Source organism: Mchenga conophoros, linkage group LG13, assembly GCF_057382185.1.
Source record: "Mchenga conophoros isolate Kocher_MC1m ecotype Shallow Benthic linkage group LG13, M_conophoros_male_GT1.1, whole genome shotgun sequence".
Lineage (NCBI taxonomy): Eukaryota > Metazoa > Chordata > Actinopteri > Cichliformes > Cichlidae > Mchenga > Mchenga conophoros.
The window spans coordinates 19,000,599-19,028,093 of NC_140538.1; the positions used below are offsets into that span (position 1 = coordinate 19,000,599).

The 27,495-nt window shown below is 42.3% G+C and overlaps 1 protein-coding gene across 4 annotated transcripts; it reads left to right on the plus strand.

The window, feature by feature from the left end:
• Positions 1-1,589: 1,589 nt before the first annotated feature.
• Positions 1,590-27,054, plus strand: LOC146561170 (vinculin-like). Of its 4 annotated transcripts, XM_085297014.1 has the most exons (23): positions 1,590-2,025; positions 9,591-9,661; positions 10,729-10,879; positions 11,427-11,535; positions 12,372-12,494; positions 13,982-14,142; positions 15,842-15,932; positions 16,025-16,172; positions 16,306-16,459; positions 16,740-16,915; positions 17,798-17,988; positions 18,397-18,423; positions 18,696-18,895; positions 19,195-19,323; positions 19,464-19,613; positions 19,734-19,842; positions 19,944-20,246; positions 20,332-20,456; positions 21,056-21,241; positions 22,245-22,421; positions 23,262-23,465; positions 23,540-23,644; positions 25,177-27,054. In XM_085297014.1, exons 1-23 carry the CDS (start codon positions 1,858-1,860, stop codon positions 25,321-25,323), a joined length of 3,405 nt encoding a protein of 1,134 aa, XP_085153140.1. In that variant the 5' UTR covers positions 1,590-1,857; the 3' UTR covers positions 25,324-27,054. The 4 variants fall into 4 exon arrangements, with proteins under 4 accessions (XP_085153140.1, XP_085153142.1, XP_085153141.1 ...); XM_085297016.1 differs by lacking the exon at positions 22,245-22,421; XM_085297015.1 differs by lacking the exon at positions 18,397-18,423 and having other exon boundaries at positions 1,591-2,025.
• The last annotated feature ends 441 nt before the right edge of the window (positions 27,055-27,495 follow it).

Here is a 27,495-nt window from a genome sequence, read left to right on the forward strand (position 1 = left end):
GAAAGCACAGCAGTGCATGTCAGGGTTTGGAAATCTTTCACTGGAAATCTTTTCAAAAGTGATGGAATACAGAACATAGAAAAGTACCATGCATTACCATGTAACACTATCTGAAAAGCATCTGATTAGATCAAGGGTGACTAAAGACATTTGCACAGCACTGCATGTTGTAGTGGTATAGTAAGAAACTGTGGCTTATGTGCAAGTGCAGGCAGTGCTACTAAACATGGTTCTGCTGCACAGTGGCCAAACCTCATATCTTCTCAGACATACAGCATGACTCACAATATGACCACATACCACAACAACAATCACTCAAAAAGAAATATTTGAAGGGAGCACTAAGCATCACTGCTCCAGCCATGATACGCAGATTAAGTGCAATGAAAGCATCAGAATACACAGTGTTGCTGTGAACAACCACAACATCCAGTTGGTCATTGTGTCATTTCTGAGCACATACTCTAAAGCCTCTCTTAACAACCTGCAGCAATGTTTTCTTTCAAAGTCTGTTTGGACAAGTCCACATATACAGATAGTTCACAGCAGGGCTACTGGAGCCAATCGGAGACTGTCCTACCCCTCCTCAATTACTCATAGACACCAGTTTACTTTATTGCATCTCCTACTCTGCCTCAGTCCGTATATGGTTTGGAGATGCAGTGAGTACAACTCTTACTCCTCTTTAAGGACATTTCCTGAGATGAGAGGACATTTGTGGGGTCATTTCTAACCAGTCCACTATGTCTGATTTGGGGGGGGGGGGGGGGGGGTTAACCTTTTGTCCACATGCATCCACACTTGGTTGCAGGCTCTTTGGTTAATCTGGGGTCTTGAGGTTATGAATACTGCAGTTTTTGCTGCTGGGTTCGCCACTTTCCCTAACAGAGATTCAATTATGAGGTGCAGGGACAGCAAACAAGCCGGCAAGCATGCACACACAAGCGAGAACTGCAGGTATAAATGACATTCATGGGCATTGTCAGTTGGGTTGTTAAGTAGCCTATCTTCAGCACCAAAGTCCAGAAGCAGAGAAACAGCATGTGGGTGCTGTGCTGTAATCTTTGAGACTCCTTTCAGCTCCAGACTGCAGCAAGCTGAATCCTTGGTCTTTATTTAGACCTGCACATTGAGGCCTGGAGACATGAACTCCTGACCCACCTTTTAATGGACGGAGATCATATGTCAGATGTAGGTTCGAAGCTTCATAAAACCACACCAACAATTTTTTTTCTGCACTAGAGCCTACTAGGTGGTGCAGAACCTGCTCCCTTTTCTATCCCTTACAGTCTCACAGATGTAAAGCTGACCTTTATGAGTCTGCAGGGAGTCACAGCTCAATATGTTTACAACCTTCCCTTGTTCTTTCCTTGATATTGCGCGCCCCCACCCCTTATCTTGAATCATAATAGCTTAAGTTACCCCAACACTTTCCCTTTTTGGGGGCTATTGGCATGCATGACGTCATTTGGGAAGAGCTCTCACTGTGTGTGTGTGTGTGTGTGTGTGTGTGCAGGGAAGGCGTCAATGCGCACCAACACCAACCAGCTTGGCAGCTGTATTCCTTCGCTGTGATTGGACAGAGGGCGGTGATTCCTTCTGTCACGATTTGGGTCGCTCCCACCGGAGAACACCAACCGTCTGAGTCCAGCCTTTACCGAAGAGCTCTACGGAGGAGACGGTGCACACCGGGAGGAGAGGGTTTCCTCTCAGGGGCTGGGCTGACAACTCGGTATTTGTCCTCCTGTCGGTGAGGAGGAGAGGGAAGAAGCAGAGATAAGGGAGACCATCAGTGCTGGAGCGCCCAGCCGCCTTTCTTCTTCTTCTGTCGGGGCTGCGGTAAAAAAGTCTTTCACGATGCCGGTGTTTCACACCAAAACCATCGAGAGTATCCTGGAGCCAGTGGCCCAGCAGATCTCTCACCTGGTCATTATGCACGAGGAGGGGGAGGTAGACGGTAAAGCCATCCCGGATCTGACGGTGCCGGTGGCCGCTGTGCAGGCTGCTGTCAGCAACCTTGTGCGGGTGAGTTTGAATCAGGGCGTCAGTTCAGTATGAGCTCAATGGCAAAGTGCCTGCATGAAGTGACATTTACCACTCAAACTTTCAACCTGCAGAAAAGCGACATTTCTGGAGACTGGCTTTTGCAGTGGTGTGACAGCGTCTGTTTAATGTGTCATAAATCATTAGAATAGCAGGTCAGCAGACTGCCCTGCACCTATCATATGCCAATATCGGTTCATTTTATTTTCTGTGGGGCTTCTGCGTTCACGGAGTTAAATCCCTGTTTGGTCTTTATTTGCCATTAAAATTACATAAAGCTGTCATACACCCAGCTAACGCTCGTGCATGTTTTAACGGGGTCCTACAGTAGCTCCTACAGTAGTACAACAAAGCAACACAACATAGCAAAGTTTGCTGAGATTTGTAATCAGATGGCAGCTGAGGTCAATGAAGTTTGTAGGGCGGAAGAAATGAGTGGTGATTAAATTAAAAGCATGCCTCTCTCTCTCTCTCTGTGTGTGTGTGTGTGTGTGTGTGTGTGTGTGTGTGTGTCCTGCTGTGTCGTAGGTGGACCTGTGTACTGTAGGTTTTGTGCTCTCAGCTTCAACAGCCCAAGTTAGATTATTGCAGACTTTGCAGTTTATGAAACTCATCCATCCGTAGTAATAAACTCCACAGAGACTATATAAACACTCTGGTCATTTATCAGACTCCCACCTCATCTCTTACTCCTTTGCTCATCTCTTTGTTCATTCTTTTCCAAACTTCTTTGACCCTCCACTTTTCCACTTACGCCACCACTGTCTTTCTTCTCTGTCCTGTGGAATCTAATTGGTCGATTTTTATAGAGAGCTAAGCTTTAGTCAGTCACTGATGTCCCCTCTGTACGCACTGCCTGGGAGAAAATCAATAGAGGCCACATCATTAATGCTGATCCTGGACGTTTGCATTGATGCTGGGGTGACCTGGCTTCACTCACTTAAGAGAAAATAGCAGCAGACAGGAGGACTTCTTACAGAGAAGAAGCTGGTTTCACGTTCATTAGTAGTTGCTTCTCTGGTCATGTTTTAAATAGAAACGACACACTAAATTGAAATCATTGCTCCTTAAATGTTAAAAATCTGATCTGCTGCACAGTGCCTACATTTTTCGACACAAATGGTGGATGCGATGGTGGGATAGGTTGCACAATTAGTAACTTGTGTAGTGTTCCTGTGAAAAAAACTTACGAGTGACATCTTTTGTGGTTCTTGAATAGCAGTCCACTTTTTCCCGTGCAAGGACACACAAGATCATCTTGATAAATATCTCATTAACTGATAATGACCCAGGCTGTTCAGTTTGAACTCGAACACTGCACCATGCCACAATGAAAACCCCATCCTTTATCCAATACCCTCCAAGTGGATTAAGTCCTTGATGTCTCATTGCTACCAGGCATGTTCCTCTGTCTCTGCTTGTCCTTGTTGATTCATTCAGTTGATCCACACAGACAGCGAGCAGAAGGAGGCTAATAGCAGCCTCAGGCTTGTTGATGGGTCTCAGATGGAGTTGCGAGGTGTGAAGATATCAGGGCTGAGCACAGAGGGGAGGGAAAAAGGTGTCAGACAGAAGAAATGTTGGTAGGTGGGATGGAAGCATAAAAAAGGGATTAACTAAAAGTAATAAAGCCTGCATCTTTCCCCACTTCGCATTCTATAGTGGTATATTTATAGGGATGTACGTTTTGAGAGTTGTTGTACTCTCAGACAAGATGATTGCTCCACTGACAGAGGAACGAGAGCTATGAAGTGGGTGACAAGATTGTGTTGAAAGCGAGCACAAAGGGCGCTTGAGAACTGAGCTTGTAAAACGAGCAGTAGCTGGTTGCTGGGTAGATACACTTAATTGGATGTAAGGACATGCACACATATGCTTTATTTTAGAAAGGTGAATCACTTCTACGCTTGTGCAATTTGAACTAAGATATAACACAGTATACAGCAACATGCCACCACAGAGTCCCACTGCACACTGATACAGTTTCACTGTTAACCCCGTCCACAGTGGGATGGCTGTAGGGGGGTACTTAAAATCTAGGTCACTGAGACACACACTTGCAAAGATAGTGTCTGTCTCAATCCATCAGAAGTTGTGCGTGGGTTGATGCAGATCCGACTAAAAGATGTGAAAGATACTGTTGGTGTTTTTTATGTGCCTAAAAGTGTGAGCTTGGTGGAGTTTGCAAGGTGTCTGCTCCTCAAGGAGTCAGCACAGACCCTGAGTATGTTTGGGGGGTGGGGGGTGGGAAGGGGAGGAAGGAATAAATAGATTTACCGTTGAGTGAAGTAACCACACGCTGATGGAAGTGAGCAGACTAAGACAGAGAGGGAGAGGAGGGAGGCTGCAGGAAGATGCAGAATTTTTCATGATTGGTAAAGGAAGGAGAAAACATCCACATTAGCTTGGACGCTGTGAGGGAGAGAAAGTGTTTCTGGCTTTTTCAGACCAGACCCTGCCAAGCATCATGGTCTGCCCTCCCATCTCCAGCCCTCTACACACACACGCACGCACGCACGCACGCACGCACGCACACACACACACACACACACACACACACACACACACACACACACACAAACTCTTCTCAGCCGGCTCTAAATATGAGCCATCTCTCCTTGTTCTTTGGCAGACCCGGGAAAAGTCTTCTGGCTATGTGTCCACACATGCTCTCTGCTTCCCAGTGTGCCTTAAATCTATTCATGGATAAAGCTGTATTATGACATAAAGTCTTACAGCTGATAGATCGTTTACAGATTTGAAACTGATGTTAATAAAAGCAAATGATATTCATGGGCAAGAGGAACCGGGGGCACGGTGATGAATCATCCAGAGTTATTGTAGATTTGTAAGATATTTTTCCCCCCTTTTTTTTTTTAGTTTTGAACATGTTTGCTTGTTTTGTTTTTTTATAATTTTGGTGTGAGTGGTATTTGTCAAAGGAAAATATGTAAAAAAACTGACACACAGTCTGAGTCTTAGTCCCAGTTAACATACAGTATGAACCTTTGCTAAAAATATAGTATTTATTTTGTATTTTAGCCAATTAAATTATGTTTCACAGCTTGGTTTAAGGATCTTTCTGCTCACAATAACACAACAATGTTGTTTTTTTTTACTCCATGAGGAAAAATATTCTTCTTTTTCATTTATTTATTCTTTAGTACAAGTTCTTGCACACACTGTCATTAAAGGTCTGGTTACCACATGAAAACCAGTAGAAGCTAATGAATCAAATATTTCCCAGTGGAGACCAAAACAGAGCTAAAACGAGCGGTTGACAGAGGACAGATGGCATGCAGCAGCATGGGATCATGTGGCCACAGTCTGTGAACCCCAGGCCACCAAGATGTTCTCTAAAATAATTATTAGTCATTAGTGGCAGGGAGAAAAGATCAGCCATCATTCACAGATTGGACAGAAATGTCAGCTGCACGCTCATCAGAGGTAATATCTCTGATCTATACACCCGCTCTGAAAGCTGTGATTGACAGCTGCATTTCCTGCCGAAGTAGTCCCACCTTGCAGGATGTACAACTGCACACACAAAAAACAACCCACACACATGCATACACATCACACTGTCAGCAAACCTCTTAACTGTGCATTAATAATGTATTGAATAATCAATACCAAGTGTTGCTGCTTACAGGAAGCTCTTCTGCTCTCCGCAGCGCTTTGATCAGTCACCTGATGGCACTCTTTGAGTTCGCTTGCAGGGTTTAATCAGGAGGACATGCTCTACTTGGGGAGCTACATTCCACACATTTTCGTGTAACAAAATCTTCATTTTCCCAAACAGGGAAACTGACGGCTTCGGCTACTCAGCTAGGACTTCCTGTCCATTTTCAGATTACATTTAGGCATACTGTACAGTGGGGCAAAAAAGTATTTAGTCAGCCACCGATTGTGCAAGTTCCCCCACTTAAAATGATGACAGAGGTCAGTAATTTGCACCAGAGGTACACTTCAACTGTGAGAGACAGAATGTGAAAAAAAAATCCATGAATCCACATGGTAGGATTTGTAAAGAATTTATTGGTAAATCAGGGTGGAAAATAAGTATTTGGTCACCTCAAACAAGGAAAATCTCTGGCTCTCACAGACCTGTAACGTCTTCTGTAAGAAGCTTTTCTGTCCCCCACTCGTTACCTGTATGAATGGCACCTGTTTGAACTCATCATCTGTATAAAAGACACCTGTCCACAGCCTCAAACAGTCAGACTCCAAACTCCGCCATGGCCAAGACCAAAGAGCTTTCGAAGGACACCAGGAAAAGTATTGTAGACCTGCACCAGACTGGGAAGAGTGAATCTACAATAGGCAAGCAGCTTGGTGTGAAAAAATCAACTGTGGGAGCAATCATCAGAAAATGGAAGACATACAAGACCACTGATAATCTCCCTCGATCTGGGGCTCCACGCAAGATCTCATCCCGTGGGGTCAAAATGATCATGAGAACGGTGAGCAAAGATCCCAGAACCACACGGGGGGACCTGGTGAATGACCTGCAGAGAGCTGGGACCAAAGTAACAAAGGTCACCATCAGTAACACACTACAACGGCAGGGAATCAAATCCCGCAGTGCCAGACGTGTTCCGCTGCTGAAGCCAGTGCATGTCCAGGCCCGTCTGAAGTTTGCCAGAGAGCACATGGATGATACAGCAGAGGATTGGGAGAATGTCATGTGGTCAGATGAAACCAAAGTAGAACTTTTTGGTATAAACTCAACTCGTCGTGTTTGGAGGAAGAAGAATACTGAGTTGCATCCCAAGAACACCATACCTACTGTGAAGCATGGGGGTGGAAACATCATGCTATGGGGCTGTTTTTCTGCCAAGGGGACAGGACGACTGATCCGTGTTAAGGACAGAATGAATGGGGCCATGTATCGTGAGATTTTGAGCCAAAACCTCCTTCCATCAGTGAGAACTTTGAAGATGAAACGAGGCTGGGTCTTCCAACATGACAGTGGTCCAAAACACACCGCCCGGGCAACAAAGGAGTGGCTCCGTAAGAAGCATTTGAAAGTCCTGGAGTGGCCTAGCCAGTCTCCAGACCTCAACCCCATAGAAAATCTGTGGCGGGAGTTGAAAGTCCGTGTTGCTCGGCGACAGCCCCAAAACATCACTGCTCTCGAGAAGATCTGCATGGAGGAATGGGCCAAAATACCAGCTACTGTGTGTGCAAACCTGGTAAAGACCTATAGTAAACGTTTGACCTCTGTTATTGCCAACAAAGGTTATGTTACAAAGTATTGAGTTGTATTTTTTTTATTGACCAAATACTTATTTTCCACCCTGATTTACGAATAAATTCTTTACAAATCCTATCATGTGGATTCATGGATTTTTTTTTCACATTCTGTCTCTCACAGTTGAAGTGTACCTCTGGTGCAAATTACTGACCTCTGTCATCATTTTAGGTGGGGGAACTTGCACAATCGGTGGCTGACTAAATACTTTTTTGCCCCACTGTAAGTATCTATTGCCATATGGTAAACAAAGTTGGTAGTAAAGTGGACTGGTTCTTATATACCGGTAGTGTTTTTCTACTTGAGTAAACAAAGCACCACATTCACAGAAAAAACCCCAGAAAAACAAAACATATATAGTTAGGTTTTAAAATGGTAAAATACTTGCTATGCACCTGAAAACAATCATTAAGGTTTTTTCCGTCCTCTCTACGCCACGTGTGCTCTGTGCATTTCTGGAAGAAGAAACACCTTTGTTATCTCCTGGAGAAAATATTCATATTTATTCTGCTCAAAGATCGACTTCTGTCCCATAAATAATTGTTTTAGCTTCCATTAAAGAAATTCCTGTGTACTCTTGCTTACTTGTAGATCCTATATTAAATTAACTGTGAATTGATAGCACCTAGCGTTCAGTTTTCTCTGTTTTAATCAGTATTATGTGGTCCAAAAAGCTGCTCTTCTTTTTAAGTATCTCAGTCTCAGCATTCGTGACGGCAAATCAAGCTGTTGAGGATCCTGAATCCTATGTTGAAACTGTTGAGCTGTTAGAAAAGTCTTGAGCTTTGATTGCTGAGTTTTGAGCTTACATCACTTATATCTATCATTTTGATGGCATCATTTTACTGATTATGTAGCATGTAATTTATAGTAGATCTGTAAAGTCAGTGCAACAGGCATAGCTCATTGTTTTAAGGAGTTTAACATTAATTTTATCCATCTATGTCTTGTTCGCATTTACATGGTGATTTCCAAATGTTCTCAAATGAAATCTTTTTTTTTCTAAAGAAAATATCTAATTACAGTTTAGAAGTTTTGTGTGAATACTTTTTTAGGACAGCTGTACTTAACATTTTGAGCAGTTAGACTGGTCATGAAGTACATTTTATTGGGGGTGCAGGTACTTCCATGTCACTTCTTTGAAACTGATTCATTGTTTAAGCATTTCACATTAAAAAAAAATAAATAATGATGATGATGATAGTGTTATGCACTGACCAAAAATGGAGTGCATCGCAAAGATATTAAAATCCCTACAGCAACCATAAATGTCATAAAAGCACCATCATAAGATGTGAAGAGGGAACTGGTTGGGGCTCAGAGTGTGCGATGGCTGCTTCCTGATTCTCTGGAGCCAGAAACTCTATTAAGCAAATTTCAGTGATGCAGCAGCAGGGAGACTGATGTCATCATCTCACTGTAATTGCATCTCAAGTGTGTGTCTGTTTGGGTCAGAGCAAGTTTTCTGTTTCACAGGTTAACAAACAGTCTGAACCTCTGCAGGAATACTGAACTTTAGTACATACCTTATCTTTGATGATTGTATCTGTGATTTTGTGCATCAAGGCGCTTCATTATATATCTGTTACTGATGTAGTTTCTAGTTTTGGGGAAGATTAAATGCCCTGACTCGTACTACTTTAATACCAGACATGTGTAATAAAATCCCAGTGCTTTCTAAAATAATTCCACCTCAACAGGAAAAAAAATGCTTAATAAGTCAAAGCAGACAGTTCTGACACATCAACTTAAAATATTATGCAAACTAGATCACGGTGTGCATTTTTAAATCTTAGCTGTCAAACAAAATACAAATTTGAAGTCAGTTGCGTATTTCTTTTTTGACTTGTGATCTACTTTGATAGCTGGGAAAGGCCTCAGCCTCCACAAGTCTCTGAACTGGATAAGCTGAAGAGGATGGATGGATGCGTGGATGGATGATTACTTGCTTATGTTTAAATTGCTTAAGCAAAGCCAGTGAGTTATACTAATGAATAGATAAAGTCAGCACTGCAGATCTCCAGTATGGAGCCATGATCTAAAGATTGAAAGAGCTTTTGAAGTGCGACATTAAACGTCTTTCCTGCCTCTGTGTATAAAAACAGACCACAAAATCATCCCGAGCCTGAGCCGCTTCCCCTCAGGCAAAGATATGACATGCATGCATGACTGAAATAGGTGTGAATTGATACATACTCATTCACCCGTCATGCTATTAATAGTACTTGAACACTGCTTCCTGTATTGCAGGAGCTAATGATAATTTGTCTGTGGTTTTGTGTGTGTGCTGCAGGTGGGAAAGGAAACGGTTCAAACTACCGAGGACCAGGTGATGAAGAGAGACATGCCTCCTGCGTTTATTAAGTGAGTCTGCATCTGAAGCACTGTGTGCGTCACTCACAGAAACATCCAGAGAGAAAATTATGAGCAACAAATCCACTTTATCTCAGCGAACAGACAGAGAACTTGTTAAAAAGAGAAAAAAAAAGATTTCAGCCCATTTAACATTAGGAAACGTGGCTGTGTTCCCAGCTACAACAAAGAGCCACTTCTGAGACCGGATCCGAGTGACCGTCCGGCTCCAGCTTCCAGACTGCTGAGAAGCTGTTTGTTGTTTTCCTGCTTGCATCCAAAGAGCTGACATGAACTCCGGGTGCTGGCTGAAAGCAGCTACTCAGCAGTTCTGGGGTTCACAGACCTCGCTGTTTTTGCTTACCCGTATTTGTTGCATTTATGTCCACGCATATTCTACATTTCCAGTAATATCATCTGTCTGTCTCTGCCATATTTTTTTTCATTGCTTGTTTATATATTTTTTCTAATCGTTTTTCAGCTACGTTAAAAAGGTCCAGACCTCAATCAGATCAACATACCACTCTCACAGCTCACTCACACATACATGGGACACTAAACCATAAATCTCACTCACAGGGCTTAGGAGGGAGCATGTGGGAATGTGAACCTACCTAAATATAGATGAACCAGCAGCCATTGATACCCTAACCAATGGGGGTCAGAAAGAGAAGGGACCGGGCTTTATTTGAATGTTCCTAAAAATCTATCGTAATCACTGATCTCTGAAGTAGAAATTTAGGATTGCAAATGAAACCGCCTTTTTTTATTTAAAAAGCAGATTGCAAACTCTGAATTGAAGGTTGCATCATTTGTCTCAAGTCTCCACAGGTTTTAATAAGAAGGCCTTCTCAAATTTTGATCCTTCGAGTGCCAAATAAATACCGGTAGTGAAAAACTCAAAGTGCACAACACGCTGCCTACTGTGTGGGCTGCTTAGCCTGACACCTTGTCAGCCTCACATCTCGCCTGTGTGTTGGTTTGGTTTTCCTTGATGTCTCTCGGGTCTGATGCAGTGTGACTGACTGGTAGGTGTGCGTGTGTTCAGTATGAGTCCTAAGTCTGCTGTGTATCTTCAGGGTGGAGAATTCATGCTCTAAGCTCGTCCAAGCTGCTCAGATGCTGAAAGCGGATCCCTACTCTGTTCCTGCACGAGATTACCTGATCGATGGATCCAGAGGGATACTGTCCGGAACATCCGACTTGCTCCTTACCTTCGACGAGGCAGAGGTGTGTCTGTTTGTGCATGCCTCCTTACATTTGTGTGTCCTCATAATCACTCTTATTTCAGAGGTGTGGCATCTTTCATGGAAGTAAAGCTTTATATAGCCGTACAGAGGAAGAAGGAACTCAGCTTAGAGCTGTAATGGAGTCTCAGATGCACCCAGATCTAATCACTGAGATCAAATGACTTCCCTCTGTCATAACTCAGGGTGTGTATGCGTGTGTGAGTGTGGTGGATTTGTTTGTGTGTACTCTTGTGCGATTGTTCAATGGCATCTCAATAAGTGGAATCACATTGGGCACGCGATTATGCGCACCATCACTAGCCTCATTTTTGAAAGAGCAGCTTCTCACAGTCACAAGACGTACATCACAAGACTGTACACGCACACAGACACACACAAGCCCACACACACAGACACACACAAAAAACTGAGTAACTTCAGGCTAAAAAAAGCTCCTGCAAAGAAGGAATTTCCTTGTTCTCATATTAAAATGTGGCTTTTGTTTTACGCCTGCATCTGCTTAAGACTGTGTCCGTGCTGTGTTGTAGGTACGTAAGATAATCCGAGTGTGTAAAGGTATCCTGGAGTATCTGGCAGTAGCTGAGGTGGTGGAGACCATGGAAGACCTCATCACATACACCAAGAACCTCGGACCAGGTGAAGTTTTATCCCCACTACTCTGTGAGAAAGTCTTTGTGTGGTTCTTAAAACGTCACTTTAGTAAAGTAAAGATTCACACAGGTTAATTAAAAATAGGAGCCCTGATTCAAAATCTACTGCAACATGTACATTTTTACTCATTTTAATTTATTTAAATAAAGAAATTATAAATGTTATGGAACTGGAAAGAGGTAGGAACTGTCACCAATAAAGCCGAGACTAAGCCGAGACTTACAATATCATATTTAAAGATTGAGGCTTAGAAAATGCAAAAAGTCATTTAAAGGTAGAATTAATCGAGGCAATAACCGTCAGATTCACTGATAATGAAACAGAAGTTATAGTAATAAAGAATGTTTGCTGAATAATTTGTGCAGAGCTGTTATAAACTGTGCTTTTCGGATTAGTTTGCTTCATAAAGCAGAAAACGCGACAACAAACTTTTTTTTACACGATTCTTTAGTTTAAAGATCCACCTGCCAGCTAAATTAACCGCTGAGTGCTCTTCTGACACTAAAATGCTTTGATTAAGGATCAGAGTCTTTTCACTGACAGGAGAACCATAAACAGGCTATTTATCACCAGAGGCAACAGGTCAATTGTGTTGTCAGTGCAGTGTGGCATAATGAGCTGGAGGAAATTTGATGCCAAACGTTTTCTCCCACTTGACTGATGCCTTCATTGTGTGAGATCAGTCGTTCGTGAAGTTACAATGTTTGTGTTGGAACTGCTTAGTTAGCGTATACACTGGGGGAAGCTTTTAGCCTTTGATTGTTCAAGCATACTTAAAGCAGCGCCAAAACCAAAGTCAATAACATTTTCTTTTTTTTCAGGGATGACCAAAATGTCAAAGATGATAGAGGAGAGGCAGCAGGAGCTGACACACCAAGAGCACAGACAGATGCTAGTCAGCTCCATGAACACTGTCAAAGAGCTGCTGCCCGTTCTTATCTCAGGTGTGTGTTCGTGGCTGCGCATGTGTGGGCTAACGACAGCACAGATCATTGAGCATCCAAGAGTTGTTATAGCAACGCAGATAATTACAGTCATTAAATGCTGGGGATGGGGATGTGAGTGTGACTGCGCGCATACGTCGCCTACAAACATCTCTGCTGCGCTACTCTTATACTCTGCACCAACCAACAGAGAAGAGGAGCACTGTTTCAACTACTTGAATGCACTGAGACTACATGGTCAAGTGTCATAAAATCTGAACTATTTGGCAACTAAAAGAGAGAAAGAAAAATAATCTCTCTCTCTACATATATATGTATATAGATAGATAGATTAAATTAAATTACATTATTGTTTTACCACACCTAAAAAGCATTTCTGAAGCTCTTTAGCATACAGGACATTTGAGCTTATTGATTTGGTTTTACTGCCCCCCATTTGCTGCACTGGTTCAGTCTCATTGAATTCAGGTGTTTTCAGTCCCACTACCACGGGTGTATCAGATCACATGCCAAGCTATGGACTCTGACTTTGCAAACATTTGTGAAAGCATGGATGGTTTTAAAGTGCTCACTAAATTCAAGCTTGGTATTGTAATAAGATGCCACCTTTGCAATAAGGCAGTTTGTGAAAATTCTTCACTTGATATTCCACAGAACCTCAACCACACAGACTCAGACCATGTGCGGGGTGAAAGCTGCCAAACCTCTCTTTACTGATTAACTGCAGAGTTCCAAACCCCCTCTCGCATTAACATCAGCACAAAAACTGTGCGGCAGGAGCTTCGTGGCATGGGTTTCTATGGCTAAGCTCCTCCTGTAGGTTTAATGCAAAGGCGATACTGGTACTTTTGTCCTGTAGTGTATATTGAAATGTATGTAACCACTGGGAGATCACTAACTGGTTTTGGACCACTGTGTTGAGACTTATCCATTGCATTCTTCCCCTTTTTTTTCTTCATGACCATACTGGATAAGAGGGTCAAACTAGGGATTGATCACTTAACTTTGCCAGGTACATCGATATTTTTAAACAATGGATAGTAAAAAAACAAAACAAAAAACCCGACATTAAATCAAATAAGATACCTGAGAAGATGAAAATGAAAAATGTTTGTCTATGGGTCTACACTTGCTTTTAGAGCCAGTAGCATTATTAGATAATTATTATAAAATAACAATTATAATAGTATTACAGATGCTGAAGACTATTTAAGATTTTAATCCCCATCCTTTAAAAGTTGGTAGATATGAAAAATAATGCCTATAAAGAGAGAAAATACTAAACTTGCATTAATCACCATCAGTCCAAGCATGTTAGTGCTGCCACAAAGGTCATTTAAAATCAGCATATTAAAAGCTTTTATTTTTTAAAGTGGGTCATTTCTATTTGCCACAATAGATTCTTAAGTTAAATGAGCACTTCATCTTAAGTTGAATATGTCGTCCTACCTGAGTTTAAACATAAATACTGTTATTTCTTTCCTCAGCTATAAAGATTTTTGTCGCAACGAAGAGTAGTCGAGGTGCCGGGGTTGAGGAGGCAGAGAGAAACCGAAGGTTCACTTTTGAAAAGATGAGCGCTGAAATTAATGAGATCATAAGAGTCCTGCAGCTCACCACGTGGGATGAAGACGCCTGGGCCAATAAGGTACAACCTGTGCTGCATTTAAAGACTCTGATTTTTCTCATTTTACCCCACAAACCTAAAAAAAACCCACAAAATAATCCCCACATACCTAAATCAGATTTCGCTGGCGTGCCTGCTTGCATACATACAGCCTCACTGAGCGGCATCTCTGAAAAAAAATCACTCTTCACTTTCTGTCACTTTTTTCTTTTTGCTCGCTAGTATAACTCCTGGTTTTTCCTTTTTTTTCCTTTCCTTTCTGTACCTTCCTCCTCCATTCTTTTCCTCCCTGTAGAAGGTAAGCCTGTTTCTCTCCCCATCAGCGGTTTCCAGCATGCAAGCGTGTATGTGTGTGAGAGATAAGGAGACACAATATGTCCTCATGCTTACATTATTATTATTATCTATCATGCTGGTATTTGACAGTAAGTGTTTTGTGTTTCAGTCCACTGACTGTTGGCTGATGTGTGATGTACAGCACACATACTTCATCACTTTATTGTCATATGTGCATATCTGTTTGTCTCCAGACGTCCATTCAAGTCAAACGGCCTGAAACAGAGGTTTCTCAGCTCGGTTATTTATTTTAACACCTGTCTTCAGTCATGGTATTTTTTCTGGTGTATCGTCTCGTGTTTACGCTGTCAAAGATCGACCATCGTAGCACAATAAGACGCTGTTTTTGGCTGCATATACATGCTTGGAAAAAGTAATTTTTGGGCATCAGTTAGAGATTGTGCATTGAGATAATTTAAGCCAAAGTTAAGCACTGTTTCAGTCGTCTAACCTGTAACTCTGCATGTTTCTCTCTGCACACAGCCTCCTTTGATAATGATCTGTCTGTTTGTGTCTGTACCGCTGTGTATGAGCTGTGATAAGCACTTACTGTCAGTTTGTGAGAGAAACCGCTGGCAAGCCATGTCTGCCGTCCTCTCGGGTCATGAATTATAGAAATAAGCTGGTTGGTGTCCAGATCCATCCATAATAGATGGGCTGTATTGAACGGTTCCACTTAAGAGGTTCATTCTTCTCTGAACTGGAAAAAACATTTTTTTTCTCCTTTCTGGTTGAAGCACTGAAAGAGTCTGTCACATTTTAGATTAAGTCACTTATTTTCTCCTTTATAATAAGGAATTATTTTTAGCAAGACATTGTAAAAAGTGGTGATTTCTGTGTAAAACATAGAACCCATTTTACAGCATGAAATTAATAATGTAATACGACTTCATTGACTAATATTAATAAAACCAATTTTGTGCTGTTAGTGCCCACATTTAAGACTTCATAGCTTGCAGGCCACCATCCATTTAATCGTGGATAAACCAAAATATAGGTTTTATATGAGGCAGTTTTAATGTATACATCTATGTGTTGAACTTTCCCACAACAAAATAGCCTTTACAAATGTGAGCCAAGCAACCAAGTCCAGCTTTACACTGGAAATTAAAGTCTCACAGTTAGAAAAAATCTAAAAATCAGAAAGCTACACTGCTGGTAATACCGTTCCCCATTACAGTGAACATTGGATTTAAAGTTTATTTTGTTAGTCCTATACACTTCATCAGTCTTGTGTACACCATCCTCAACCCAGAGTTTCCGTAAAGATAGCAATTATGACAACAAATAATCTGTAAAACTGTAACTACTTATAAAAAGTGTCTTTTTTTCTGTAATGAAAGCAATATATTTGTCTTTAACACATCTCTTCTCTTTACTTCAGGATATGGAGGCCCTGAAGAGATCTCTGGCTTTGATTGAGTCAAAGATGGCACAAGCTAAAAGCTGGCTCAAAGACCCTCACGGACAGCCAGGTGGCTGTTTGTTTCTTATCTATTGTGGCTTCAGCTAAAAACACCTAATCGTCAAACGTGAATGTCATGCCATGGCGGTCTGTCGTTTCCAGGAGACCTCGGTGAGGTGGCCCTGCGTGCAATACTGGACGAAGCTGGTAAGGTGGGAGAGCTGTGTGCTGGGAAGGAGAGGAAAGACATACTGGCGACCACTAAGGCTCTGGGACAAATGACTGACCAGGTCACAGATCTACGAGCTAGGTAGGGTTTTTCTGCAAGAACGTGTGAGTTAAACAGTTTTCCATCCTCTGTCCATGGTGTGCGATTAGGTGCGCATTTGAATTGTGTATTCAGCTGTCAAGCCTCGGCTGAGTGTCTTTGTTGTTCTTAACAGAGGCCAAGGCCCGACCCCGGGGTGTGTGCAGCGTGCCGGCCAGTGCTCGCAGGGCTTAGACTTGTTATTTGGCAAAGTGGACAGTGCTGCTCGCAGACTGGAGGCTCTAATCAATGCCAAACAGGCTATTGCCAGGAGGCTGGATGCTGCACAGGTCAGATAGAACAACAATAATATCAGAATGAGCTACACTAACCAGGGAACTGCTTTATTCCAGCAAATCCGACTCTCTACTTCTCTAATCCTTTTCCAAGCAAGTGTTGCAGTTAATACTTTACAAATTCTCTCAGAATTATTATTGTTTAAAAGAGAGACCCCACTGGGTAAAATCTTCACTAGTAAATAGCCCCTTCACATGGTAGAAGCTCTACTGTGAGACATGTGTCAAAAGATGTACTTATTTCATATGTCATACTGCACATGTGCATATTTAGGCATGGCTGGCTGATCCTCACGGCGGTCCCGAGGGGGAGGAGAACATCAGAGCGCTCCTTGCAGAAGCCAAACGCATCGCCGATCTATGCGAAGACCCCAAAGAGAGGGATGACATCCTGCGTTCCATAAGTGAGATCGCAGGACTCACTGCCAGGCTTATGGAGCTACGCAGACAGTACGGTTTCACCTCACATTTCTCATGCTCGATGACACGTGCATTGTGAAAACTATACGTAATACTTAGACACTCTTTCCATAGGCTCAAACTGCAACCCCATGCCACCAATAGGTGGCATATTTTACCCACCTGGAAAGTATGTTGTTGCCTGTCAACCTTGGGCATGAGTCCTCCAAAAAGGTTTTAAACTGTTTGAATACGGTGTCACGGTGTTTTTGTGGAGGGGAATTTAAAGGGAAATATCACTTAACTAAACAACAGTCTTTAATCCAAATGCTTCTGTAGCTCAGTGGATGATGGCGAAGATGATGATGAAGATTAGTTGCTTTTAGGAACATAACTGTAATGGTCTTCTGCTGCATTTATTGAGCATAAAGCAAATTCAACTTCAAACACTGAACAAATTACCTAGATATGCTCTAATTAATACTGATCTGCACTTTGAAGGTAAAAAATGTAGAAAATGTGGCTATGATTTCCGCATTTGGAACAGATAGTACTTTTACAATGTGTAATTTAGTAGAGATATTATCACTGTATTATGGTATCCTGTCAAAACGGCTGTGCAAGGTCATAAAAAGAGAATCTGACTTTGTTCTTCTTTTCTTAGAAGAATGATAAAGGCATTTCTTAAACGGTGCCCTGAATTATTGTCCTGACCAGAACTTGTAGTTTTATGTCTAATAATCTGGACATACACATATAGAAATGTTTTGTCTTTATTTCTACTACACAAAAAAGCAATGTTAGGCTTTAAAAGTGGTATTTCTCCTTTTTGGTGGTATCTAACAGGGGTGTAGTGTTATTTTATAGTCTATATTAAGTCTTTTATGCTTTTTTGTCTCTCCCTCAAGTTGTCTATCTTTGTTACTGTCTCAGGGGTAAAGGTGACAGTCCTGAGGCCCGTGCACTCGCTAAGCAGATTGGGGCGGCGCTACTGACCCTGCAGTCTAAAACCAACCGCGCCGTAGCCAACATGAGACCAGCCAAGCCTGCAGTAACCTTGGAGGGCAAGATGGAGCAGGCCCTCCGTTGGGTGAACAACCCTGGAGTGGACGACAGAGGAGTAGGTAAGTGGTGCTGGATGACTGCTCTAGGGAGTGATGATGCAGTAGTTTGTCTCAAAAATAAACACCCTGACCTTCCAGCGCATTTTGTGCATCTCTGTGGATGATGGACGGATTGTAAAAGAAACCAGACACCAAGTGAATATCGCTCTTTGGGGATGTTAGCCATTTGTGATCAGTGAGGTAACTGTGAAATTACTCAGGCAGGAAATGTGATTGCGTGGCACAGAAATGACTGTGCTGTTTCCTTAAATGCCCACAATGATGCATTTTGTGCATCACTGATTGACTAACTTGACTAGTTTAGTCATTCAGGGACTCTTGTATTGTTTTCATGCTTTGTTATTGCAGTCTTCCTGCTTTGTCATTTGATTGTTTCCTATTTCGTCCCATGCTTCTGTATGGGAGCAGAGTGTGAGATGCTACAGTGGAACACAGGTATCTCTCTATGAAGCTTTCTTAGAAGACATAACCAAACATGTTATTATTAGTAACATTATTAACTTCCTGGAAACTATATAATGTTAGCATTTACTGCAAACTATAGCTTCCTACTATTGATGTTGCAAGAAATGACATCACTTCTCACTTTGTATTTTTAGTCCCTGTGACCAACAAAAAGAAAAAAGAAAAAGCGATACTTCTATATCTGAATATGGGTTGTTATTGAGGTATCTAGAGCATGACTTCTACCCTGTGTTACTCTCTAGGTCAGGCAGCAATCAGAGGAATGGTCGGGGAAGGGAGGAGGCTGGCAGGAGGCCTGTTAGGCCCGTATCGTCAGGATATGATTGGGCGCTGTGACCGAACAGAGGCTCTGATGACATCCTTGGCAGACATGGCTGGCAGGGGAGAGGCTGAGGCTCCTCATGCACGCGCTACAGCTGCACAGCTGCAGGACACCCTTAAGGTATCTCACAAGCATGCACATTTAGTCTATAAATAGATTAATGCAGAAACACAACCTCCCCTGTAATCATATGTAAACAAGTTTCCAAATACACAAAATATACCTGACTAAAAATCATGGAAAAGGGGAAAATGCACGATGGCTAGAATATTTCTGTTTGATCCAAAGGTGCAGCCAATATAACAAAAGCATGGGGACTGAGGATGCATAGTGTGAGACTCAGTAATGTTGATTTCATTGAAAGTGCTGGTGCAGAGCTCCCCCTGGTGGATTTATGCAACAATCTCTGCTTCATCCAGGACCTGAGGCAGCGCATGCAGGAGGTGATGACCCAGGAGGTGTCTGATGTTTTCAGTGACACCACCACACCTATCAAACTGCTGGCTGTGGCTGCAACTGCACCTCCCGATGCACCAAACAGAGAAGAGGTCAGTAATGCACAAAACACAGCACCAATAACACATCCCATTCACCTGTTTCCAATAATAGACACCATGGCTCAGCTGTGTGGTGTGGGAGGTTGATTATGTCTACATTTTGACTGAAGTGCTGCTAATGTTTGTGAAAGGTTTTTGAAGAGCGTGCAGGGAACTTTGAGACCCACGCGGGTCGGCTGGGGGCAACGGCAGAGAAGGCTGCTGCTGTGGGAACAGCCAATAAGACTACAGTAGAAGGCATCCATGCTGCTGTGAAACATGCAAGGGAGCTCACACCACAGGTACTTCTGTTTGATTTGGCCGCCCTTGATTTGCATGATCACGTATCAAGATAAAACCTGTAGGTGTTATATACAGTCTGAGCGTGACTTGTTTACTTTTTTGTTTGTTTTCACATCCAGGTAACGTCTGCCGCTCGGATCTTGTTGAAGAACCCTGGGAACAAAGCGGCGTATGAACACTTTGACACCATGAAGAACCAGTGGATCGACAATGTGGAGAGACTCACCGGTGTGGATTTTCTCAGCATTTCTCGTGCTGCTTAAAATATTACCTTGCTGCACATGAGAGAGGATTTACAGAGGCGTGCTTATCTGTGTTTTCTCTCCCAGGTCTAGTGGATGAAGCTATCGACACCAAATCTCTGCTAGATGCGTCTGAGGAGGCGATAAAGAAAGACATCGACAAGTGCAGAGTTGCCATGGCAAATGTTCAGCCCCAAATGCTTGTTGCCGGGGCAACAAGCATAGCAAGGAGAGCTAATCGGGTCCTGTTGGTGGCTAAGAGGGAAGTTGAGAACTCTGAAGACCCACGATTCAGAGACACTGTGAAACACGCTTCAGACATCCTCTCGCACACCATCTCACCTATGGTGATGGACGCCAAGGCGGTGGCAGGGAACATCCAAGATAAAGGTACAGGAGAAAAACATGTTTAATATAATGAGTGATAAAGAATGACTCAGGTTTATTTACCATGTTTTCGCTGTTTGTTCCAAAGCTCTGCAGAAAGCCTACTTGGACTCGTGTCTGAGGATCCTGGCTGCAGTCGGAAAAGTTAGAGAAGCCTTTCAGCCTCAGGAGCCGGACTTCCCTCCTCCACCTCCTGACTTGGATCAGCTCCATGTAAGCACATTCAAACACACATAACACACTTTATTCCCACAGTAGACTTTAGCAGTAGTAGTTAAACTATTAAACTGGGATTCCAGTGTTTTAGGGAAATATATCAGTCTTCCTTTATGTGGGATTAACAAACTTTCTGAAACAGGGTCTTCACATTGCTCATGAGTGGGTTACGACAGCCAAGAATATTTTTTCTATGATTTAAATTTGATTGTCTCCATTTATTTTAGACCTAAATATAATATTGTTTGTCCCGACTTGATAAAAATACTCATTTCTGATATGTACTCTGGTTCTGCTGGAGGTTTCTTCCTGTTAAAAATGAGTTTTTCCTTCTGGCTGTTGCCAAGTGCTTGCTCATAGAGTCCTCTGATTGTTGGAGTTTTCTTTGTATTATTGTAGGGATTCACCTTACAATATAAAGCACATCGAGGAAACTGTTCTTATGAATTTTATATCAATAAAACTGAATTTAAATATACTTGTGAATCACATATTGTTATGCATGGTGGTCAGACCCAAGCAATTTAGGATCAAACAGCAGTATGATGGAATAACGTCTATGAATTATTATGAACTACCTGTATGTGTGTTTTCAGGTTAGTGATGAGCAGGCCCCACCCAAACCTCCATTACCAGAGGGGGAAGTGCCTCCGCCTCGGCCTCCTCCTCCAGAGGAAAAGGACGAGGAGTTCCCGGAGCAGAAAGCTGGAGAGGTGCTCAGCGAGCCCATGATGGTGGCAGCCAGGCAGCTGCACGATGAGGCGCGCAAGTGGTCAAGCAAGGTCAGTTCACACAAACACGCATATTTGCATATTTAGCCAAACATCTGTGTATAATTTTAAAGTCATGATTTCTAGTTAGTTGCTGTCCCATCTGTGGATGGGGGGGAACCGGAAACTGTCATCTGTTTAAAGTGTCAGCATGTGACTTTGTTCACGGTGTACACGTGCACACTCAACATGCACGAAGTGAATATGAGATATTGCAGTGAGAAATCCCAGCCTCAAATCTATATTACAAAAGCTCACTCCACTTACAGCAGACGTTATCTACTTCGTCTTTCCTCATATCTCTGTGGCTGTCAATGTTCCGTGTGTGTGTGTGTGTGTGTGTGTGTGTGTGTGTGTGTGTGTGTGTAAAAGAACTGTACACAGGAACAGCTAATCTGTATAAATAACTAGGAGTAATGCCCTCTTGCTATCTTTGTGGAGCTGATAACCATTTTCCCCTTAATGGCGCCGCTAACAGTTTTTCCACAGATGTTTTGTGTGTCTTTTAAAAACTATCCACAAACATCCAGACATCTCTGGTGTTGGGTCACACTCAGTTTGCCAACTCAGCACTAGACCTTGTTTGATTATGCAAATAGGTTATAAACTCTCAGCTCAGCCACCGCCTCAGAGTAAGGCACATCATCCACCCGCTGCCTTCCCAAACCAGCTCCTCTTTCGTTTTAATTTCCCCCCATCTAAATCGTCTGTGCCTATGTGTGCAGTTTCACCTCCCCTGTCCCTGCACCTTCACCTTGCTTGAATACGCTCCTCCTTCCTCCTGTAAATCTCCTGTCCTTTATTCTTCCACCCAGTGCCTCTCATACTATACTAAATGCCTCCTTTTCCCATGCTTCCTTCCCTCCTGCTATCCCTGGCTTTCCACTCCCCTCTTCTTCTCCACATTCCTCCTTTTTTTCCTCCTCCTCCCACCCCTTTTGCCTCCCTCCCTTTCCTTCCCATCCCCATCAATCCTCCAACCACCACCAACAAACCCCCCCACTGCCTGGCCCAGCCTGAAGATGAGGAGGCAGTAGAGGAGAGGGAGGTAGATGATGAAGATGAGTTTACTGATGGTGAGGATGACTATGAGCCAGAGCTGCTGCTGATGCCATCCAACCAGCCTGTCAATCAACCCATTCTGGCAGCTGCCCAGTCTCTCCACCAGGAGGCGCGCAAGTGGTCCAGCAAGGTCTGCGCACATACATGCACATGAGCGCACACACAACCACATGTGGATCAAACAGTATGTGTAAAAGGCTCTAAGTGTTTTGGGTACTGTTTGACCCACGCACGCACACGTGCACGTACACCCACGCATGCAAAAAGATAAATGCACAACACAAGGAAAGCCCCGCAGGACAGGAAACACCCACCGGGGGCTGTCTGAACACTGAGCTCTGCATCTGCCACTACCAATGGAAAACTCCAACCAGCTGCAGCTGCTGTTTTACTCTTGTTGCATTATTTTCAGACCTGGTTACACAAATGGTAATGCTGATGCCATGCAATGGTTGCACAAAACGTTGAGGACTGTGGGAATGTCAGGTTTGATTGTTGCACCACGTGGATAAACTGGTACTGGCTTCACAAGTCCTTAAGCTCATGTTTGGGTAAAGCGGTTCAAAGGAGGAGGCAGACGCTCTGTCTCATCATTGCCTCTGTTGTCAGACTTTCATTGTCTGGCCAACCTGTGAAGCCAAGGATGACAGTTTCCCAAAGACTTCTGGGTGATTTATATATGACAATAGATTGCCTGCTTACCCACTCTGGTCACCTGCTTCTGCTTTTTAGCCCCTATTATTAATCACTTTAACATTACCTCATGTGTACTAACTTCAGGTTGACTCTAATATCACAAAGAAAATGAAAATCTCAATTAAAAATCGTGTTAAACATGCTTGCATTTAATTTTAATTCAAATGTAATAATACAAAACACTAGAATTTTAATGTCTGGTTTCCCAAAACCATATTTCTCTGTTAACAGCTTTAACTGCTTCCTCCTTTTCTACATCCCCATTCTTCAACAGGGTAATGACATCATAGCCGCAGCCAAGCGGATGGCTCTGCTGATGGCAGAAATGTCTCGGCTGGTGCGTGGTGGAAGCGGGAACAAACGAGCACTGATCCAGTGCGCTAAGGACATCGCCAAGGCCTCGGATGAGGTGACAAGACTGGCAAAAGAAGTGGCCAAACAGTGCACTGACAGACGCATCAGAACGAACCTGCTGCAGGTGAGGATTTGCATAGACACAAGCGCACTCTGTCTTCAACGGGAAACATCTAACATCTGTTCTTCCTGCCAAAGGTCTGTGAACGAATCCCTACCATCAGTACTCAGCTGAAGATCCTCTCTACTGTCAAAGCCACCATGCTGGGACGGACAAACATTAGTGAAGAGGAGTCAGAGCAGGTAAACGCACAACAAAGCACATACAGTTGTGGTCAGAAATTTAAATTCACCCGTCATGGGCATGAATGTCATGGTATTTTAATGATTTCTTTGAGCTGTTCTTTTCCCAGAGTGGAGTGATTGTGCAGCATACATATTTAATGACTTTAATAAGCAAGAACTTGTGCACAAGTTTGAATTTATGAAGGATTTTCTCTCATCCACATAAGGTCAAAAGTGTACATACAGGCTGAAATATATACATACCCTACCTACTAATGTTTGTTTAATGTCACTTAGCAAGTTGCAGCTTGATCAAATGCATTTGGTAATCATCATCAAACTTCTGGTATCATTTTTGGCTCTCTTCTTGGCAGAATTGGTGAAGTTCATTTAAATTGATTGGTTTCCAGGCATGGACCTGACTTTTAAGTGTAATCCGCAAATGTTTAGTAGGGTTGCAGTCAGGGCTTGATGTTAGCCTTGAGGTTTACTCATTTTAAACTAGTTTTGATGTGATTTTGGGATCATTGTCCTGTTGGAACATCCAGCTGCGTCCAAGTTTCATCTAGATGTTAGTTTGAATTGAAGCTGAAGAATTTAGGGGTAGCCCTCCTTCTTAATTATTTCATCCACTGTCCACTGTATTTGGCAGTAAAACAAGCCCAATAACATGCTACAACTACCATGATGCTTGACAGTTGGTACAGTGTTCTTAGATTTGAAAGCCTCACCTTCAGTTTTTCCAATCACACCTTTAATCACCTCGTTTCACTGTGCACAGTAACACTGGTGTTCCAGCAGTTTCCAGTTCACGGCAGGCCTGAACCTTGGAGATTCCTGGGTTGTTCCTGAACGGTGACAGTTTGGGTTGTTTCTGTTATTACAGTAAATGTATAATATGGCAATCTCTAAGCTGACAGGCAAGAGAAAAAATAGGAAAGAAAGAAAAAGGAACAGTGGGAAAAATGGGACAAAGTACAATAAAAGGATAGAGCACAAATAGAAAAGCACAAATGTTGCGCCTGTAAGAAAAAAAACACCTGGAACAGCAAAATGTTAAAAAGCACAGAGACACAAATCAACAATCTTCTTTTGTTTTGTGTCAGTGTTTGTGTCTTTGTCACGTCTTGCTTTTTAAAGATGTACGTTGTACAATTATTTCACCCTGCAACAGTTCAAAGAAATAATTAAAAAGCTCAAAATCAAGATGACATTTGTAAGTAAACTTCTCACCCCAACTGTACCTCACAGTGATGCACAATCCAACCTTTTTTTCTATTATTATCCATAAATTCAGCATCTGCAGAAAGCAAAGTGCTATTTCAATGCCGTAGCTGTCTTTTCAAACTTGAAAAGCTCTACTACACACTGCAGTCCCTGTTATTACACTAAAAGCTGAGTTGGTAGTCTGGCATTACTGAACAAATGTAACTGATGGGACACTTAATTTTTTTTTTTAAATCTGCATTTAAGGTGGATTAGTCATGTCATGGCCAAAATTTGTGACAGATCTTTAAGCTGTTATTTTACTGCTTTGTTTGCCTCACCAGGCCACAGAGATGTTGGTCCATAACGCCCAGAATCTGATGCAGTCCGTGAAGGAGACGGTCAGAGAAGCAGAAGCAGCCTCCATCAAGATCCGCACCGATGCGGGCTTCACCCTCCGATGGGTGCGGAAGACCCCCTGGTACCAATAATCATACCTGGTCGCTGACATGGATGATGCTCTTTCTTTAAAACTTTGCTTCAATAGCACAAACCTCGAGTAAAGTAGCAATGTGCATATGCATTAAGCGTAAGCATGTGCACTTCAAGAGGAAGCTGCGGGATTTTGAGCCATTCTCCACTGTAGTTTGGGTGTTTGCACCAGGAAGCATTAGATCTGGTCCCATGCAGGTTTCTTTTAATGGCGTGAGTGGAATCGCACAGGTATATCGGAGACAGTTTTTTAAAGTATATTTTTGGTATGTTGTGTTACAAGACTTTATCCAAAGTTCAGGTATATATTTTTTGCATGAAAATGTTTTCTATTTTCTAAAGGCGAATTATGACACTAAAATGCTCCCAGAGGACGTTTACTTTGCATTCAGTTTTTTTCAGTGAGTTTCTTACTGTCTATTGTACATACAATAATTGTTTGTTTTATGAAAGATTTTTAGCTTTATTCACTCAGTTTGACTCTAAAGTCGGGAGTAGTGGAGCGAGCTGAGGCGCTCACTTTCCTTCCTGTTTACTTTTTAACAAAGGTTCTTTACTAAAGATCTACAAATTCAGACGTTCTAGCATCATCACTTCAATGATTTTATACTTGAAGGACTTAAAGGTGTTATGAATACAAGTGAGACAGTTTTAAAGCAATTATATGATTAGAATAAAATATATGGTTGTTAGTGACTATGTTGTTTCTTGGGAGGTTGACACTACAGCTCACGGGTTTTCACTTGACAGCAGCAGTATGTGTGACATTGAAGTCAAAGTCAAGCTTAACTGATATATTTTTAATGTGCGTTTTCAGTTCTGTGTTTTCATTTTAGTTGAACTTCCACAGTGATCAATGCCAAAGGATTTGTTTTACATTACTGTGAGCTTCTAAACACTCAAACTCCAGGTTACTGCAGACAGTGCCGTCCTCTGTAGAGGACCCGGAGTGCTTTTTTTAAGGTCTGTTTATTTTTAGCCAAAATATATGAATGTTTTACTCTGCTTTGCATTTTTTTTGTAATTTATTTGTAGTGCTGCACTGTACTGCACTCTTTGTAACAGTTGAACTGTTTGGAAATTTTAGCAAAGCTGATGATTTTAGGCAGCATCCTTTTATTGTTTGGGTGTTTATTTTTTAGATATCCAGATTATCCCTCTGTCTGAGCTCAGTAGTCCCACGTTAAATGCTCTAAAGCATCATCTGAAAAATCCATTTGTTTCCTTTTTTAGATGACCCCGGTGGTTTGAAAACAAGACAACTCTTTTTATCAGGCAATATTGTCAGCCTAGCAACGTAGATTTTATTTTTAGGTTAACACTAAAATATATTTAAAATGAGTTTGTTGTCATCTAGGATTAAACATATTTTTACATTAATACATGCAGTCAGTCAGCAAATTCATATTTTTATTTCCCTTAATTTAACAGTGGAGAATTTGTATGCACCTGTATGTGAAGTCTTTTCGTTTAAGCAGTAGTAGTGAGCAGTCCAAATGACACTAATGGACAAGGCTCTGGATTGCAGCACAGAATGTTAACCGCATTTTCACTTTTATTTGGGCCTACTGAGCATGTAGCAGCACTGACTATTCACTGAGAGCGACACAATGTAGATCTGCGTGTGTACCTGATGTGTTCATTCACACCCAGAATGTATACTGATAGCTTCTAGCCCTGCCAACACATCTGCTGTGCCTTGGAAGAAGAATAAAAGACTATAATGATGACTGGACTTGGCCTCTTGTTCTCTGTTCTAAGTATTAGAAAAACTCATGACCACACATAACAACGTCTAGGGTTTACAGAGAATGGTCTGAAAGAAATACCAGGAAAGAGTCAGGCTCATCAAACCAGGTCCCTTGTTGTCCAGTTTGGCTGAGAATGTGTGAATTGTAGCCTCTGTTTCCTGTTCTAGGCTGACAGAATTGACTCCTGGTGTGGTTTTCTGCAGTGGTAGTCAATCTGCTTCAAGGTTTGGCATGTTGTGTATTCAGACTTGCTCGTCTGCATACCTTGGTTGCAACAAAAGCTTGTTTGAGTTCCTGTTGCCTTCCTGTAAGGTTGAAGTAGTCCAACCATTCTCTGACCTCTGAAAGCAATAAGGCATTTGCAACCACAGAAATAACACTCACTGGATATTTTCTGTCCTTCAGGCCATTCTCAGTAAA

Coding starts and splice junctions, on each gene's coding strand:
- LOC146561170 (XM_085297014.1), top strand. CDS start 1,858: ATGCCGGTGTTTCACACCAAAACCATCGAGAGTATCCTGGAGCCAGTG. Junction 12,495..13,981: donor GCTGCCCGTTCTTATCTCAG/GTGTGTGTTCGT, acceptor TTCTTTCCTCAG/CTATAAAGATTTTTGTCGCA. Junction 15,933..16,024: donor AGACCCTCACGGACAGCCAG/GTGGCTGTTTGT, acceptor TGTCGTTTCCAG/GAGACCTCGGTGAGGTGGCC.